The sequence below is a fragment of the Oculina patagonica genome, chromosome 1 (genome assembly GCF_052425735.1).
Source record: "Oculina patagonica isolate OP01 chromosome 1, crgOcupat, whole genome shotgun sequence".
Taxonomy (NCBI): Eukaryota; Metazoa; Cnidaria; class Anthozoa; order Scleractinia; family Oculinidae; genus Oculina; species Oculina patagonica.
Genome location: NC_135758.1, coordinates 40769067 through 40786681, shown reverse-complemented (window position 1 = coordinate 40786681; position 17615 = coordinate 40769067). Strand labels below are relative to the sequence as shown.

The following is a 17615-nucleotide window of genomic DNA, read 5'->3' as shown; positions in this document are numbered from 1 at the left end:
GATTATGTGCGAAGCATTGGAGTATTTTGAAGCACCGCTCCCTCCAATATTTGCTACAACCTGGTTGGCAAACATTGCACATGCATCAGTTGAAAATTCTTTGTCCTGTTAATATCCTGAGCGTATTGTGTGCAACATCATTACTCCCCCAAATTGCATTCACAATCGATTCAATGGATGTTTTGAAGGATTTCCTAAATTGTCCAGTTGAGCATTAGAAACATCTGCTTAACGGCAGCTTTCTTCAAAATGAACTGATTTCCTTGCGCAAAACCAACACATTGTAGGTCAAAGCGTCGTTCGTTTCCTGATAATCTACTGCGACTTTTAGCACTGTACTCAGAGACGCTTTAATTCGACTCCGTCTCTCCGCTAAAGAAGATCAGCGTTTCTTGAACTAGCGACGAAAATATGGCTTCATTACCAACAAACAGCACTGAAGGTAACAATTGGTACGCGATACTAATCCAGTCCAGCCTTTATGTTCTTCTCGCCTTAGTGGCCATTATTGGAAATGGTTTGGTGATCTTCTTGTTTACTCGTCACAAAACACTTCGTAACTTGCCAAATTACTTGATTGTCGATTTGTCCATTGTCGATTTGCTTAACAGCGTCGTCAACACTCCACTCTCCATTTGTTACGTTGTGTTGAACGACCCTGTTTATCGAGGTAAGACATTTGCGTGGAGTGTGTCGTTCTTACACTCCTTGTTTGGTCTTCTTTCTCTGACAACCATGGCCTTGCAAATGATTGACAGATATTTGGCGGTGTGCTGGCCGGTCTTCTACATGGCGAACAAGTCGAAAACAAAACTTCTCGTAATTATTCTTATCAAGTGGGCATTCAATATTTCACTAACTGGACTCGTTTATTTTCCACTTTACAAAATAGATCTTGGCAGTGCCCCAGTCATTACCTACAGAAGATTTTATTCTCGAGACCCATCTACATTTTTCATGCGGATCGTTGTTTTTGTCTGCGTTATTTCTATCATCGTCTTTGCAGTCTTGGCTTTAAGAAGACTTCGACAACCTGCACAAGTTTTACCAGCAGCTGCCCAAAATGCAAACTCTCCAATGGCGAGAATCCGACGAAAGGCCTTATACACAATCCTTATTGTGACTTTTATGTGCGTTGCGTCTTATCTGCCGACGATAATACGAAGTATCGTTGGATTCGGATTTGAAAACGACGGAAAACAAACACATTTGGCGGTTTTTGCTGTGATGATTTGCCTTGCAATCCCAAGCGCGCTCAATCCTTTCGTCTATCTAAACCGAGTCAGCGACTTTGCGTTAAAAGTAAAGGAACTAAAAGCCAGTTTGTGTGGTCACAGGCAAGAAGAAAATCAACACTCTCTTGAACTAACCGAGCAAAGAGGTATCCTCGGCGAGGATCACATAGCCGATGATGATCAGATCAAAATAATAAAGCGCTCTATCGACATGACATTTGCAGGGTCGGTCTCCTTGCCCGACATTTCGAATACACAACGAACAACGAAGAACAGAAGAAATAGAGATTACTCCATGGAAAATGCGCGCGTACGATTTTTATTCACGAGTTGAGTAGTATCAGAAAACGAACGAGTGAGCGTAGCGAACGAGTGAGTTTTCTGATACAACTCTACGAGTGAATAAAAATCGTACAAAGCATTTTCCATGGTGTAATTTGTTTATTTTATAGATACTGAGGTTTTTGAAAAGCAAATTAAATCGCTCGACGTTTTATCAGTTACGCGCGTGTTTAGGAAACCCATTCATCTGCCATAAACTAAAATAGCTTAAACATGTTTGTCTTTCAAAATCATATCTTTAATGAAGTAGCACAAGAAATGAGACGTCAGTTTATACTCTCACAACTTTTACAGAAACACCTTTTGATAGAAAACCTGACTGAGACTTGTACAAAACTTGCAAGTTCCAGTTCAATGTTTTAACAGAACAAAACAGCGCTAAACGCTAAATAACTCAACGCGAACTCGAGCGAACTTTGACCAAATTTAAAATAAATCAAGAAAACAGGCTGCCAAAACGAAGGACAAACCTGCAGTGTCTTAGTCATCATCTGAATCAAAACTCGCTACAATCCCTCGGAGTGAAGATGGCCCGTATTCTTGTCCTTCCTTTGTGCGAATTTACTCAAAGGTTTATTCAACTCGGCAGGAGGAATTTTGGTTATCTCGCTTCGTGTTTCTCTTTTTGTTTGAAGAAACGTTGTGACAACAAGGCCGTCTTGTTTCGTTTTCTTTATAGTGTTTTGGTTTTCCTGTTCTGCAATATAAACGACTCAGTGGGGCCGTTAAAGACACAAACGAACCTTGAACGTGTCTCCGCCATGTCGCCGGTGTTTACGACGAGAATCAAAATGGCGATACGGTGTTGTTCACAAGTGAGTTTTCGTCGTTCGCGATTGTGATTGGACGAACGACGTTTTTTCACTAGTGAGTTTTCATCGTTCGCCTTTCCTATTGGCTAATGCATTTTACGTATCATTTGTACGCAATCGTTTTTTCGTGAGAAAATCTCAGTATCTATGATATAAATAGTGTTTAAAAACTGCCCTCGTGGAAATCTGAATGAACAACAGTTGCGAAAAAAAAGGCATTGTTGTACTCGAATTTTCAAGCTTGAAGTTGAAGCACACTGAACCTGTCAATAATTCAGAAGAGTTTTTTACAAACCAGTTTGTATTCATTTTTTTTTTTTCAGTTTAACTTGAATTCACCTTATACTTGAAGGTGGTTTGTAAAGTTATGTGAAGGTAATAAATGGTGAAATGGTCTATATGGTCGTATTTGGTTTGCCTTTGAGTGCAGAGAGTTTATTTAATTTTGATAAAGAATAACCAAGCGTTAGTTTTTGAAACTTCGTTGGTTTGGATATGTGTTATATTAGCATGGATTTGAGTTTGAGTTTGGAGCGTTTGAGCTTTTCGGAAAGGCAGAACTAAAGTGAAGTATTTATTCGCATAACCCACACACAATTTACCTCGGGAGATTAAACAATGTGCCTGAAACTTTATGTAAAGAGAAGATAGTTTTTTTTTTTGTTTTCTTATGTGTTTTCCTTAATTTGCATCATGTCTTCCGTCGTTCGATCAAAATATGTATTCTCATAAGCAACGTCCGTGAAGTTGATAAAGAAATGTAAAGGGAAGAAAGCAATTTATCGTGGATTGAAAATTTGCTGTCTTATAGAGAAACGTTAAGGGATTAATGGCATCAACAATACATCAAAATAGGCAGTGCTTAGTTAAATTACTGACAATTATTTTATTGTTGGTTTGATGGATGAAGTGGCAGAGAAGAAGTTGTAAAAGTTTTTTTAACAGCGTTACGTAATAAGTTTATTACTTAGTTTGATATCTGGTTAAATAGTTCGCTAGTAAAACAAGAAATTCGCTTAAATGCAAGTATTGAGAAAGTTCACAGCACAAACTGGCTGACAAACATTGCATCTTTCAGTTGAAAATTCTTTGTCCTGTTAATATCCTGAACGTATTGTGTGCAACACAATTGAGCATCAACAGCATCTGCTTAACGGCAGTTTTCCTCCAAATGAACTAATTTCCTTGCCCAAAACCAACACATTGTAGCTAAAAGCGTCTAAACACATGTACTGATCGTTGGTTTCCTGATCATCTACTGCCACTTTGAGCATTGTACTCAGAGACGCTTTAATTCGACTTTGTCTCTCCGCTGAAGAAGATCAGCGTTTCTTGAATCAGCGACGAAATTATGGCTTCATTACCAACAAACAGCAGTCACTACACAGACACCACTGAAGGTAACAATTGGTACGCGATACTTATTCAGTCCAGCCTTTATGCTCTTCTCGTGTTAGTGGCCATTATTGGAAATGGCTTGGTGATCTTCTTCTTTACTCGTCACAAAACGCTTCGTAACTTGCCAAATTACTTGATTGTCGATTTATCCATTGTCGATTTGCTTAACAGCGTCGTCAACACTCCACTCTCCATTTGTTACGTTGTGTTGAACGACCCTGTTTACCGAGGCAAGACATTTGCGTGGACCGTGTCGTTCTTACACTCCTTGTTTGGTCTTCTTTCTCTGACAACCATGGCCTTGCAAATGATTGACAGATATTTGGCGGTGTGCTGGCCTGTCTTCTACATGGCGAACAAGTCGAAAACAAAACTGCTCGTAATTATTCTTATCAAGTGGGCATTTAATATTTCACTAACTGGACTCGTTTATTTTCCACTTTACAAAATAGATCTTGGCAGTGCCCCAGTCGTTGCCTATAGAGATTTTTATTCTCGAACCCTATTTACATTTTTCATACGGATCGTTGTTTTTGTCTGCATTATTTCTATCATCGTTTTTGCAGTCTTGGCTTTAAAAAGACTTCGACAACCTGCACAAGTATTACCAGCAGCTGCCCAAAATGCAAACTCTCCAATGGCGAGAATCCGACGAAAGGCCTTATACACAATCCTTATTGTGACTTTTATGTGCGTGGCGTCTTATCTGCCGATGATAATACGAAGTGTCGTTGGATTCGGATTTGAAAACTACGGGAAACAAGTACATTTTGCAGTTTTTGCTGTAATGATTTGCCTTGCTATCCCAAGCGCACTCAATCCTTTCGTCTATCTAAACCGAGTCGGCGACTTTGCGTTAAAAGTAAAGGAACTAAAAGCCAGTTTGTTTGGTCACAGGCAAGAAGAAAATCAACACTCTCTTGAACAAACCGAGCAAAGATATACCCTCGGCGAGGACCACATAGCCGATGATGGTCAGATTAAAATAATAAGTCACTTTTCCGGCCTGATATCCGTAGGGTCGGTCTCCTTGCCCGATATTTCGAGTCCACAACGAACAACGAAGAACAGAAGAAATAGTGTTTAAAAACTGCTATCGTGGACACCAGAATTAACAACGGTTATGAAAAAGGCATTTCTGTAGTCGAATTTTCAAGCTTAAAACAGAAATCGATAAAACCTTAACCTGTCAATAATTAAGAAAAATGTATCGCGAACCGGTTTGTGCATATCTTTTTTCGTTTAACTTGAATTCGCCATGTGCTCGAAGGTAGTTTGTAAAGTTAACTGTAGGTAATAAATGATGAAATGCTCTTATTTGGTTTGCATTTGACTGCAGAGACTTAACCTGTTTGTCATAAAAAATAATCGAGTTTTTTTTTTTTCAAACTTCGTCCGAAAAATATGAAGTAATTTCCGTTGGATTTCCATTTGGATTTTTTGTTAAAAAGTTAAATACCCCTGGTTGAATTTAAATCTAGATAAATATGTGATCACAAAACTTAAATTCAACTGCTTTTTTTCGACCTTTTCCCTTTTAAGATTAAAATTAAAAATCAAAACGGTATACACGACTAGTCGCTTGTCGTTTCCATTAAGCCCTGCCTCCAAAGAAAAGAAAAGAAACGGAAAAGGAAAAAAAAAAACACCAGAAAATATAAAGCAAGAGCAAACGGTGATTATTAGATTTATAGAGTGTGTGTCAAGCTTCCCTCAATTAATTTGCCTATATTTGATATTAAATCTGTTCCTTTCCTGTAAAGTATTCAGTTTTTTAAAGCTTATTTCGAAGTCTAAAATGATCAGCTTACGTTAAAATTGACACAGGTGACGGTAAAATGGCAATACTTTCAATTAATTGTCTCGTACAACAACTCATCAAAATGGTTTTGTTCTTCTTGTCACACGAAGGAACACTCAACTGCTGGCTTATTCCCCATGACACTATATATAAAAAAAATTGAACTCGACAGAAAAGAACTTAGCCGTCATTTTCACTGCTTCACTTGACTTTAATGTTCAAACTTTGCCCGAAAAAAACAAGTTGCATTGGGTTTCCGTCAATCATCAATAAATCGAAACCCTCCAATCACAGCCCACCACTTGACAATCGAACACCTTGCAAGGCGTTGGTGAGTTGTGATTGGTGAATTTTGTCGACCTGCATCTCCCTTATTGAACGTTTTACTGGACATTAATAAATTCACTTATTTTCCAAAATTATCAGACAGGCAAAGAAATTAACTGTGGTATGGCGAGTCTGCCAGGCTTCCTTGTATTAAGCAGCTGTTTCTATATTTCACAATGAATGGGTTCCTTTTCTTCAAATGAAAATGCAGCTGAATTTTTTTTAGGTGTGCCATAAATTATTAGCTTATGAATTTGTCGTTAGAATGTTCGGTAATCGATCTCTCTCAATGAATCGGGTTCGATAGAGTTCGGTGACAAAATGTAATTTTACATGATGGAACGAATATATGTAAAATGTTCGATCGATTTCGCTATCAAATGAACGCAATCAATTTCCTTTTTATTTCATGAAATAACGAAAACTGTCAACAGAAGCATTTAAACCCACAAAAGCGTTCAATTGAATGGTGTAGAAACTACAAAAGATCAGTTCATGGATTTATTTCGCTATTCATGAATGAGAAATCCAGTGCTCGACGTATAAAATACGTTTATCGTTTGTCAAAGTTCGCGCGAATTTTTACAGACAAATGCATGGAAAACTTAAAAAAAAAAACTACCTTATAGTTAATCGTCTCTGGTGCTCATTGAACTTTCACTTTGATTGGCCTCGTTTTAGTTAAAATCGATTGACTATGCCATGCACCGCTATAATGAAATTTATGGATATTTAAACACCTTTTTTTCTTGCGCACAGGACTGCCTTTTGCCTATTCTATTTTTTTTCCTTCAAAAATCATCGAGCGAGAGGCAAAAAGCGTTCGCGAACGGGAATAGCCCGTGGAAACTGGGGACGAGGCGGGAAGACGGCGGGAAACAAGTATTGCGTCCTGCATCCAGTTTCCCGCGCGGTCATTTTCTCGCTTCTTGATCCCAGGAATAAGGATAGTTAGTACTCGCAGTTCTGGTGCAGGCTCTAGAGCAATAACAAAATGCGTTAAGTTATTGCTAAGTCCTTGAGAATGACACATTTATATGGAACTGTTGCTTTTGTTCCCACTTTTCAGAATGGCAAAAGACGGAAGAACAGAGAGTAAGGGAAGCGGAGTTGATCGAGCAGCTTGTGTCAGTGGTGAACAAGAGAGACCAGCTGGTGCAGTTTGAGGACTCGCAACTTCAACAGTAAGTTACTGAATGGTATCTGAGTAGTTAGAGCAGTTTTCGATTAAGTGTCGTAAAATTAAAAGCAAAGTAATTACTCTGGCCCATCACAAAGGACATAGACAATCCAGTGAACCAATCAAAATGCGAAGCAAATACATTTTACCGGCACGAAACCCGGGAAAACGTGCGCGAGCGAGAGACGATTGGTTTTGTTTTTTGTTTTTATTGGCTGAGAAAGTGGCGCGTGATTTTTTAATCAATCACTGTGCGTAGTAATGCAAAACTAACCAAACGCAAATTGCTTTCGCCACTCAAGCGAAAACCGCTCTAGGACATTGAACATAAACGGAAATGATTTGCTTTGCTCACTGGCTGAATTTGTAATAAGATACTTTCTCTTGACTTAATTCAATTCCAAACCAACTCACCACGCAGTTTCTTTGCACGTTACAGTTCCTTTATTTCATGTTTTTACAGAGTCTAGAATTCTTGAAAATTTAAGGAAGCCTGCAAACTAGTTTTCCAGACCAGGAAAAAATTTGGGAAAAAAATAAAGTCTGGTAAAAAAAATTAATGGGAAAAAGAATGGAATTTTTTTTCTCATGACGAGCCCAAACAACCGCTGCGAGCCTGCGTAGAAGACTAGATTTGTCGTTAAGGAGGTGTTTAACTGTACTGCGAACGTTGTTTCACGCAAGTTTTACACTATAGTAAGACTAATTTATCACGATTCAGAAATGTTTTGTTTTATTTTTAGGGCTGAAAAGGATGCGCTTCATGTACAAAAAGTGATCGATAACGCGAGGATACCAAAGGACAGGAGTGAATGTGTTCTTCAGTAGAATTGAATTATTTCATTTTATTCCCTTTCGACCCGGTTTACGTAATTTAGGAGAGGCCTCCTCTGGGGGTACGGGAAGGGCAGACGTGTCTGTTCGCGTGCTTATTTCTTCCTTCTCTGAAGCGACTTCAGAGATTAGGCACCAAGCCTCCCGCACCGATGACGTTGTTCTACATGACCTGTGTGGTATTTCGGATTGTTTGTTACTTGCGCGGGAAAATTCAACACCTAACGACCAGATCGGAGTACGAGTACGAGATCGAGTACGAGTACGACTTTCGAATTTCAATCCAGTTACGTTTCCAGAGACCTTAATCCACCCTGTTGCTAACCAGTTGAAAAGGGGAGACTTTCGGTACGGGATATGTGTGAAATGTGATAATCGAAAGCACAAGCACTAGGTTTGAAAAGTCGTGTACTTGTACTCAAACTCGTACTCTTACTCTAATCTAAAGGTCCCTAATAAATCGTAGAAAGCAGACGGAACTTGAATCGGAATCATAGAGGCTTCTACAGCGGCGGGATAAAGGGTCGCGCAAACCGGGAGGTATGGTCATCAAGGCTACTAGAAATCGCATGACGGCTGCTGTTTCTATCGCTGAGTAAAAGCTGTTTGTCAGTCGTTAGCATGTGGCTGTCACGTTAAAATTTGGTTGGCAGAGACAAGTTGTGAAGCTTTTGCCCTCTTTACTTGAATGAATTTCCCTGTTAAACAGCGAAGTAAAGCATTGCCTTCAACGTTAAATACAAGTGAGAGTTATGTTATTTTTATAGCACGAATATATAAAGAGCCGTTTGATCTCTCTTTTTGTAAATAAACCTCCTTCGAGGTTTATTTACAAAAAAGTAAAACCTTCCTTTACTAAGACCTCAGTGGTATGGAAACCCTTTTGAAGGTTTGGTAGAACACAAAACAGTTTCAACTTACAATTTTAGAAAAGCAACTAATTGAAAAATGTGAAGCTGGTAGAGGACATCTTTATTTACGACAAAAAAGGGGATCAATGTGCCCTTTATTAGTGGGAATTTTCACGAAGTTTGCAAAATGACTTTAACTAACAGTGGTTGATAATTTATTTTCGATCAGTCCAGTTACATGTTATTACCATGTAACCTAAGTGAAAGTAAGAAATGTTTAATAAGGCAATGCAGAGAGAAAACAGACATTTCTCATAAGTCGTTGAGGATGAAGCAAAAAAAGTTAATATCTCTCTTATTTCGCTTGGAGACCTTCGCAGCCTTTACTTCGGTCGTCACAATTTTCTCCAGTGAGGAGTAGTGTTGCGTGACGGAAAGCGTTACAGGACAACCAAAGTGGACTCTGCGAAGGAGGCAAGCCATCTATTAATCCTTACTTGTTCAATGTTTTTTTTTGTTACATGAATTTCTTAATGTCGTCTGCTGTCAACCGGTTGGGTTTTGTTCGGTGGTAGTTGTGCTACGTTAAACAAGAATAACAGTAACGATGTCGAATCAGATTCGAAAGTAAAAAGGACATTTTGAATATAATTGCTCTTTTGAACAGTTATTTGAAGAAGTCGCTCATTGCTTGTAAGAATTGTAAGGTTTATTCAATTAAAAATGAAAAAGTCAAATAAAAGAAAAGTTCTCGGTTGTAGTTGTGCAAGGAGTTATTGAACATACAATCTCTCTTGTTATGGAATCTTACACTCTAGTGTTCAATAGAAACCAAAAGCCTATATTCAAAACACATGAAAGGCAGGTACCATCGCCTACTATACGAAAATCAAAAGGAGCAGTTCTCTTTATGGTCCGCTTTTTTGTAGTCAGTGAGGGGTCTTTTGCGTCCCCATGTCTGCGAAGAGGACTTTTCTTAACACATCCTAGGGTCGAAAATTGCTACCCGGGCACTCCTTGTCGATGCTAATTTTCCAAGATAATGAAGTTTTGATGAAGAAATGAATAAAAGGAAGGGAATCATTCCGGGGGTACTCCCCAATGAATGCTATATAGGTATTTTTACAATTATTTTCAGTTTATCAATCAATGAAACACGTGAACCTGAAGTTATTGACATGACCCCCTTTAAACAAGACACCCCGTCAATCTATGTATGTCCACCCAGCGTCTGCATGATTTATGCCACGCATTCTGATCTATTAACACGATAACGGGATAAAACCTAGCCTCAAACGCAAACGTTATTTGGCTCGTCACGCAATCTTGGAAAGGAAGGATTGCGTGACGAGCCAAAAGAACGACTGCGTAGGAGGCCATCATGGGATAAAACCGTTTCAGTTATGGCGGAGCACCTCCATTTTCAATCTACCCGTAGATTTGATTTTTATCTACACCGCTTGATCATCACTTCTTTATTTGGTTGTGGTTGTTCCCGCAGGGAGAAGTAAATTTGGTCAAATTGCCTGAACTGCAAGGAGGTTAGTGTTTTGTTCATTAAAGTAGTAGTCGCTGCGGGCGAAGTGCCGGATCATGTATGTCCTCCAAAAAAAAACAGGATATTAGTAAAGGCAATGCAAATTTTAAAGCACACCGACATCAATAGAGCTTAGAGTAATATAGCACAAAGAGTTTCCTCGTTTTAGAGGACTTTGATATATATGGGAATAGTGAGAACAGCTGCCGTTGAATAGATCATCGAAATGAACTCAGCAGATTTATTTAAAGTGGGGGGGGGGGGGGGGACAGGGATCTACAGGACAGTTGTTGTACCTTTTCAGGGTTGAAATCCATGTCGGTACCGTTTTAGTTTTCTAAGTCTAAAACAACAACCGTTTGTGTTATCCGGGTAACATCTATGGTATTAAGCCTCCAAAGAAATATTTATCAGAACAATACCTCCCGGTTCCTGTCGATCACTGCTATACGAGAAGTGTCCCCCGTGTGTGTTTGGATCTGTTTATATAAAAGATCGAGCCAAGATTGGATTGCTATTTAGAAGTTTTCCCAAAACTACAATCCAGAAGTCTTAATAGGTTATTGGCCATTTCGCGAGAAGTCAGGCTTCAACAAGGAAATATTGTTTAATGTACAGGATGATATACGACCTTGCCACGATTTTACGTCAGTAGTCATCAGAAATTACGCGGGATTCCTTGCATGCATTGTAACGACTGGTCACGACTTTCATCTATTCAAGATGGCCTAGTAAAACGACTTCGACTAACCGAGTTTCGATATTCCGATCGTTGTAAACGGACCACGCAACACGATTTTAATGTTTTCGTACGTCTAAGTTTTCCGCCATAAGTAAAAAATCCATGGAATTCTAGAGATTTAATCCCCAGAATTAAAACATTTTAGAGTTTTCTGGAACATTTCGAAGGTCCTAGCCTCCTTTGGCTCGTCACGCAATCTTTCTCCTCAAAAAACAACGTCTGCGAAGGTACGATAGTTGATGTCGGCTTTTAAGCGTGCTTCCGAAAGGATTTTTCCCACCTCTTTAGGCGATCCAATCCTTTTTCAGTTTAAAATACCTTTAATGTCTTCCTGAAGTATAAAGTATGGTGATATACGAACGCCATAAGTTAAAACCTGACCTTTCAGAAAAACGCATTAAGACATTTTTGACATTCTCTGGTCCGGTCGGTATGAGCTAAATTAGATCCAAACTACTTCAAAACGTCATTTGCAACACGAAAACGTACCTTGCTTGCCATTGTGATCATTCTGACTCGATAGCATCTATCTTTTGATTTAATACCACGGAAGTGTCGTATGACTTTATAAGGCAAAAGGTAGATCATTTTGGTTATATGCTGTTGCAACCTCAAAATAATGCGCTTTACAACACTTTCAATGATAACAGTGGGACTCCCGGGGGGGGGGGGGTACTCCCATAAATTTCGGATAGGGGTGTGCCGCCAATGTTCTTAAACCCTGACCCTATTTAAGGATAAAGAAAGGGAAAATTGATACCCTTTTTAAGGCCCAAAACCGAAAAATGACACCCTATTCAAGGGGAGAGAAGCGTTCCGTGACGACCCAAATAACGGCTAACCGCGCACGGCAAGACACAAATCTTTATAAAATCGCTTTTCTAATACCTGAACAGAAAATTTCAGTTTTAAGATATATTTTTTTCGTTTAGCTGGGCGTTTATTTTAGCTAATAGAATTTAGGTACCCTATCTAAGGATCACACCGGGAACACATTGCCAAAAGGAGCAAAAATGATACCCTATTTAAGGACCGAGAACCTCAAAAACCATACCCTATCGGGCGGCACATACCTATATAGGCCACATATGGGAGTACCCCCCCCCCCCCCCCCCCCGGGAGTGGGACTTACGAGAGTTTTCAAATTTCCTCTATACAGAAAGAAAGCCATGTTGAATTCAGTGAAACTTGGTGATGCGACGAAAATTGGCTTAGTAGTTGCGGAATTCCTCCTTGCTACTCACCGTTGTTCCAAAGCCATTGACTTATACAAAGAATGTCTTTTCACTGCAAGCCTCGACACTGCAAATGACGAACAGTCCTCGTCCAACTCTATGGATAACAAATATGATGTATATCATACAGGGCACAGACTTGCCATTTCTCTTTTGGGTTTTGGCCTTGTTAATGAAGCAATAGAAGTGGTACAAAAAACTCTAGAAACAAGCAAAAAGAGGGAAGACCATTTAGGGCAAGCAATTTGTCACACTATTGCGGGGAAACTTTACCGAAGTATCGGACGGCTCGAGGAATCAATAAACAATCTCAAACAAGGAAAGGATTTGATGAAGGCAGCGGACAACGACGTTGGTTTGGCGGTGTCTCTTAATGACCTCGGTGATGCGTATGTACGTCTAGGACAATACCAGATTTCAAATCAGTGTTATGAAGAGGCCCTTAAATTGTATGGGAGTAGCGGTTGTAAAGTGGGACAAGCAGCATCTCTAATTGGCATGGGTACAGTTACTCGTGATCTCGGAAATTACGGCAAGGCTTTGGAGCATTTTGAGGAAAGTCTGAAAATAAATGAAGAGCTTCAAAACCAAGAAGGTATTGGAAAATCGCACAGCTCTCTTGCAAGTGTATATCTTGCTGATGAGAAATATCATAAGTCCATCAAGCATTCTAACAATGGTCTTCAAATATTTAAGTCGATTGGAGATATACAAGGACAAAGGTCATGCTATGCAAACTTCGGTGGAGCGTACAGTGGACTGGGCGAATATGACAGATCCATCGAGTATTATAATAAAGCACTCCGGATAGCTCGTTTATTAGGGGACAGCCCTGCAGAAGCACGTTCTTGCCATAGTCTTGGAAAAGTTTACTATTTCCTCAGCAGTTATGAGAAATCTCTCGCATATTCTGAGGAATCGCTGAAAATCTGTCAAAGAATCGGGATGCGTCGCGACGAGGGAATATCCTATGGTAATCTTGGTGGTGTGCATTGCGCTCTAGGGCGATACGAGAAATCGATCGATTGTTTTGAAAAAATCCTGGAAATCAGCGTGGAACTTAAAGACAGACAAGGACAGGAAACAGCTTACTGCAACCTTGGTACTATGTACAAATACCTCGGTAAATATAACGAATCGCTGAAGTATCTCCAGAAAGGTTTTGCCATTTGTGAAGAAACTTGTAACGGACAAGGAAAGGGGACATACATGAACAATTTTGGAAAAGTATACTATGAGCTTGGACAATTCGATAAAGCGATTGAGCACTTCGAGTATGGTCTCGAAATCAGCAAGAATTCTGAAGACAAAAGACAAGAAGGCATATGTTACAACAGTCTTGGTAAAGTTTACTATGACAAGCTCCAACTTAATAAATCAATGGAGTATTATATGAAAAGTCTGAAAATATGCCAGTGTATCGGAGATAGGATGGGAGAAGGGATATCCTACAGCTACCTTGGAAATGTGTATTGTGCCAAAGGACAGTTTGACGAGTCGATCGAGAGTCACAAGAAAGCTCTTGCAATAAGTCAAGACATTTCGGACAAACAAGGCGAAGGAGCGTGTTATGTCAACCTTGGAAGTGTGTGCTACGTTCTTGGACAGTTTCAGACATCATTGAGTTACCAAAATAAAGGACTTGAAATTTTTAAGGAACTAAAACTTCCAGAGTTTAAATGTACTGCAATGTTTAACGTTGGGTTTTGCCACGCCACGCTGCACCATTTCAGGGAGGCAAGGACCTTCCTATCAGGTTGCATTAGTCTCCACGAGAGCTTTCGTGAATCACTTGAAGATGAACTCAAACTTTCACTAGACGACAAGACTAGTTCCAAGTCTTTTTACAAGGAATTAATCAGGCTTCTGATATTCCAGGGAAATCAAAGCACCTATGCTTTGCTGATTGCTGAACAAGGACGAGCTCGCGCACTAGTCGACTTGATTTCAAATCAATATGCGATCAAAACCGCAACTAACACGAACATACAACTCAATTGGAGTGACATAAAAAGCCTTTGTCTTGCACAGGGAAGTCACTTCCTATTCATGACCACGCTTGGTTTGCATCTCTGTTGCTGGTTTGTGGACAAAAGAGCACAAGTTCGATTCTGGCTAGCTCCTCATAACATGTGCACTACCCAGAAAAGGATCGCATGCAATAATGACCCAATGCACCTTGAAGACCGATCGTTGTCAGCGCTCTACAAAAGTGTCCCATGCCCAGAAAAGACCGGGAGTGAAAGCTCCAGAAGTTTCTGCTTTCAGCAGGTTGGGAATTTAAGAACAGAAGAAAGAGAAGAATCACAATTAATTCCACCAAACCTGTACCAAAATGTTATTTCTCCTGTTTCTGGTCTCATTGAAGACTCTGAGATAATCATCATTCCTGAAGGAGAACTATTCCTGATACCGTTTGCAGCAGTACAAGATGACACTGGAAAGTACCTGTCAGAAACAGTGAAGATCCGTCTCATTCCCTCTCTAACAACGCTCAAGCTCATCCAAGACTCACCAGCGGACTATCATTGCCAGACTGGAGCATTGATTGTAGGAGATCCAAAGGTTGGTCCTGTGGAATTCAAGGGAAATATCGTGGTGTTACCTCCATTACCCAAAGCCAGAGAAGAGGCAAAGATGGTAGCAAGGCTGCTAGAAGTATCATGTCTTGTTGGAGAGCAAGCTTCAAAGGAAGAAGTCCTGCACAGGATTCAAGAGGTCAGTTTGGTGCACATTGCTGCTCATGGTAATGCCGAGCGAGGAGAAATAGCTCTTGCTCCTAATAGTTCTGTCATTGGCATTCCCCAAAAAGACGACTTCATGCTGACAATGAAAGACATAGCTGAAGTTGGTATCAGAGCCAAGCTGGTGGTACTTAGCTGTTGCCACAGTGCTAGTGGGAAGATCCTGACTGCTGAAGGAGTTGTTGGAATCGCTCGCGCCTTCCTGGGATCTGGTGCTCGTTCAGTTCTGATGGCTTTGTGGGCTATTAATGACGAGGCTACCAAAACGTTTATGGAGATCTTCTACAAATGTCTGATCCATGAGAAAATGAGTGCTAGTGAAGCTCTTCACCAGTCCATGAAGAAAATGAGAGAGTCCCCAGATTATGAAGATGTGAAGTACTGGGCACCATTTGTTTTGCTTGGAGATGACATAAGACTTGATCTTAATGATGAGGTAATTTCGTAATATTGCACCTTCTCTTTCTAAGGATAAGTCAAGGAAAATCTTTATGATTCACAAAAGCACTTGTCAAATTAACAGTATTAAGCAAACAAGACATATTTAACCCTCTTTAACATACCATGCTGTTTCCGCGAAAGTCAACCTAAATTTCCCATGACACCTTTTATGTTTAAGTTTTGACTCGGAAATTTCAAAGCATCAGTCGCATTTCACGATTACTACAATCAAGCCACAGAACCAGGTTACGCTTGTTCAGGAACCAGAGACTGAAAGAGAGTCCCTTACATATTTATTTTCCATACAGTCAGCAGTATGTTAAAGTACTTTAATAAAAATGTTTTGACCATATGTTATTGGCGATGTCTCGAAGTACTCTCAGACCTTCTTGGCAACTGTTTATCTAGGCTCACTCACAGGATACACTATCAAAATTCTATAATGACGCTGGAACTTTCTGAAATACACACGATTTTAATTTTAATAGTGATGTCTCTCGTACAGGTTTTGTTACCAATAGCATTTGGGACTGTAAAATTGCATATATTACTCTCTTTGCTGGGACGCGATCTAACTTTAGGTGTAACCTTAGTTTCCTTATTTGTTTTCTCTCTGCAGACTTGAACACTGTTTGAGGTGCCTCGCCAAACATGCCTACAGAAACGATGTGAGACTGTCACAGTGCAGTTTAACATATTGGGATATATTTCTTCTGGAAACCTTTGGTTATCGTCTAGCTTATCAGATGTTGTATAAATTATTGTTTCTCAAGTTCGAAGCAAGTTATATGAAATCTTAGACATTACATTAATTTCCTGTAAATGAACATGATATATATGGACAATTTGTGTCGGAGAGGTGTACATATGTCCTCAATTGCAATTTTTTACTTTTTTTCTAAATTATCAGACACAATTATAGTGTATAAAATGCTTGTTAGCGCCGTGATTTAATGCATAGCTAGGAAGCATGTTTTGAGAGGTTGATGTACTTAAATGTCTACTTTATTTTTGTTGTATTATTTTTAATTCGTTTTTTCCATTATTAATTCTTGAGTATTTTTACAAGTCCTTATAAAATGAACAGATCACTTCTGGCGAGTAACTGACTTCAAAGACAAAACTGCGAAATTCAGCGGTCGTTTTATGGCAACATATGGACATCATTGAGTTTTTTTAATAACGTTACATAAATATAGAGAATAGTGATATTGCTTTGTTCCTTGTTTATTTTTGCTTGTGGATCAGAAGTTCCTTCAAGCACTTGAAGGACAACGCTAATTTCTCGTAGACAGTAGTTCAAAGTGCTCACTCACGATCAACTAAGAGTTTCACTCCCTACCAAGAAATTCCATTTTAACAAGATTGTTTTGATTTTTATTAGCTGCATAGTGCATCTTTGCAGATCATTTATTCTGTACTATGCTTTTGTAAATTTTACCGCTGGATCGTAAGAACCTTTCGCCAACCTCATATGAGGGCCTAGAGAGTGTAGGGGCTACGTAGACCATGTAACTGCCCACAGTAAACATTCTACTGAAACGGGACAAATTGTTAGCCCTCAACAGTCCCCACCAATAACCCTAAGCTTACTCTATCGTGTGAAGCCAAGCGAAATGCGCATGTTTTTGGGACAACGGCGTCTTTAAATTTTTAGCCTCCTTCGCAGACGTTCTTTTGACTCGCCACGCAATCTTGGGGAGGAAAGATTGCATTACAAACAAAAAAAAAAAGCTTTTAACAGAACCCTTAGCAGCACCGAAATATATCAAAGCAGTGTTTTCATCACTTCTAAGTTTAATTTTATTCTTTTATTTTTTCTTGTATGCATCAGTGAAATGTAATACGCGTAATACATATCCATAGTCGTTTATAAAAGGTGTCGGGACTGAACATTGACATTTCATATTTTCATTGTTTTTGTACACATTGCATGCCTATCACTTGTCACGTTATAGCAGTTTTGTAAGCGACCTCGTGATTGTCGCCATGTCGAGTAACTTGTGAAATAAATGGATGGTTTGTGGCAATTTAAAGTCCTCAATTTAGTTGTGTAGGAAGTTTAAAGTGACAAAAGGGAATTTGGTATTTCGAGCTTCAGGATTGTTCGTTTGAAATTCGTGACGGACAACATTT

General features: G+C 39.4%; 2 protein-coding genes across 3 annotated transcripts in view; one reads left to right on the top strand and one right to left on the bottom strand.

The window, feature by feature from the left end:
- LOC144631045 (uncharacterized) overlaps nt 1-11453 on the bottom strand; it is a 195927-nt gene extending 184474 nt beyond the window's left edge. The window contains exon 1 of the mRNA XM_078489419.1: nt 11441-11453. The gene's annotated coding sequence lies outside the window, so the exon portion shown is untranslated. The remainder of the gene's footprint in view (nt 1-11440) is intronic.
- LOC144630742 (uncharacterized) lies at nt 10005-17509 on the top strand. 2 transcript variants are annotated; one of them, XM_078489122.1, is made up of 3 exons: nt 10005-10321; nt 12219-15474; nt 16099-17509. In XM_078489122.1, exons 2-3 carry the CDS (start codon nt 12229-12231, stop codon nt 16102-16104), a joined length of 3252 nt encoding a protein of 1083 aa, XP_078345248.1. In that variant the 5' UTR covers nt 10005-10321; nt 12219-12228; the 3' UTR covers nt 16105-17509. The 2 variants fall into 2 exon arrangements, with proteins under 2 accessions (XP_078345248.1, XP_078345242.1); XM_078489116.1 differs by lacking the exon at nt 10005-10321 and having other exon boundaries at nt 11714-15474.
- The last annotated feature ends 106 nt before the right edge of the window (nt 17510-17615 follow it).

Coding starts and splice junctions, on each gene's coding strand:
- LOC144630742 (XM_078489116.1), top strand. CDS start 12,073: ATGATACCCTATTTAAGGACCGAGAACCTCAAAAACCATACCCTATCG.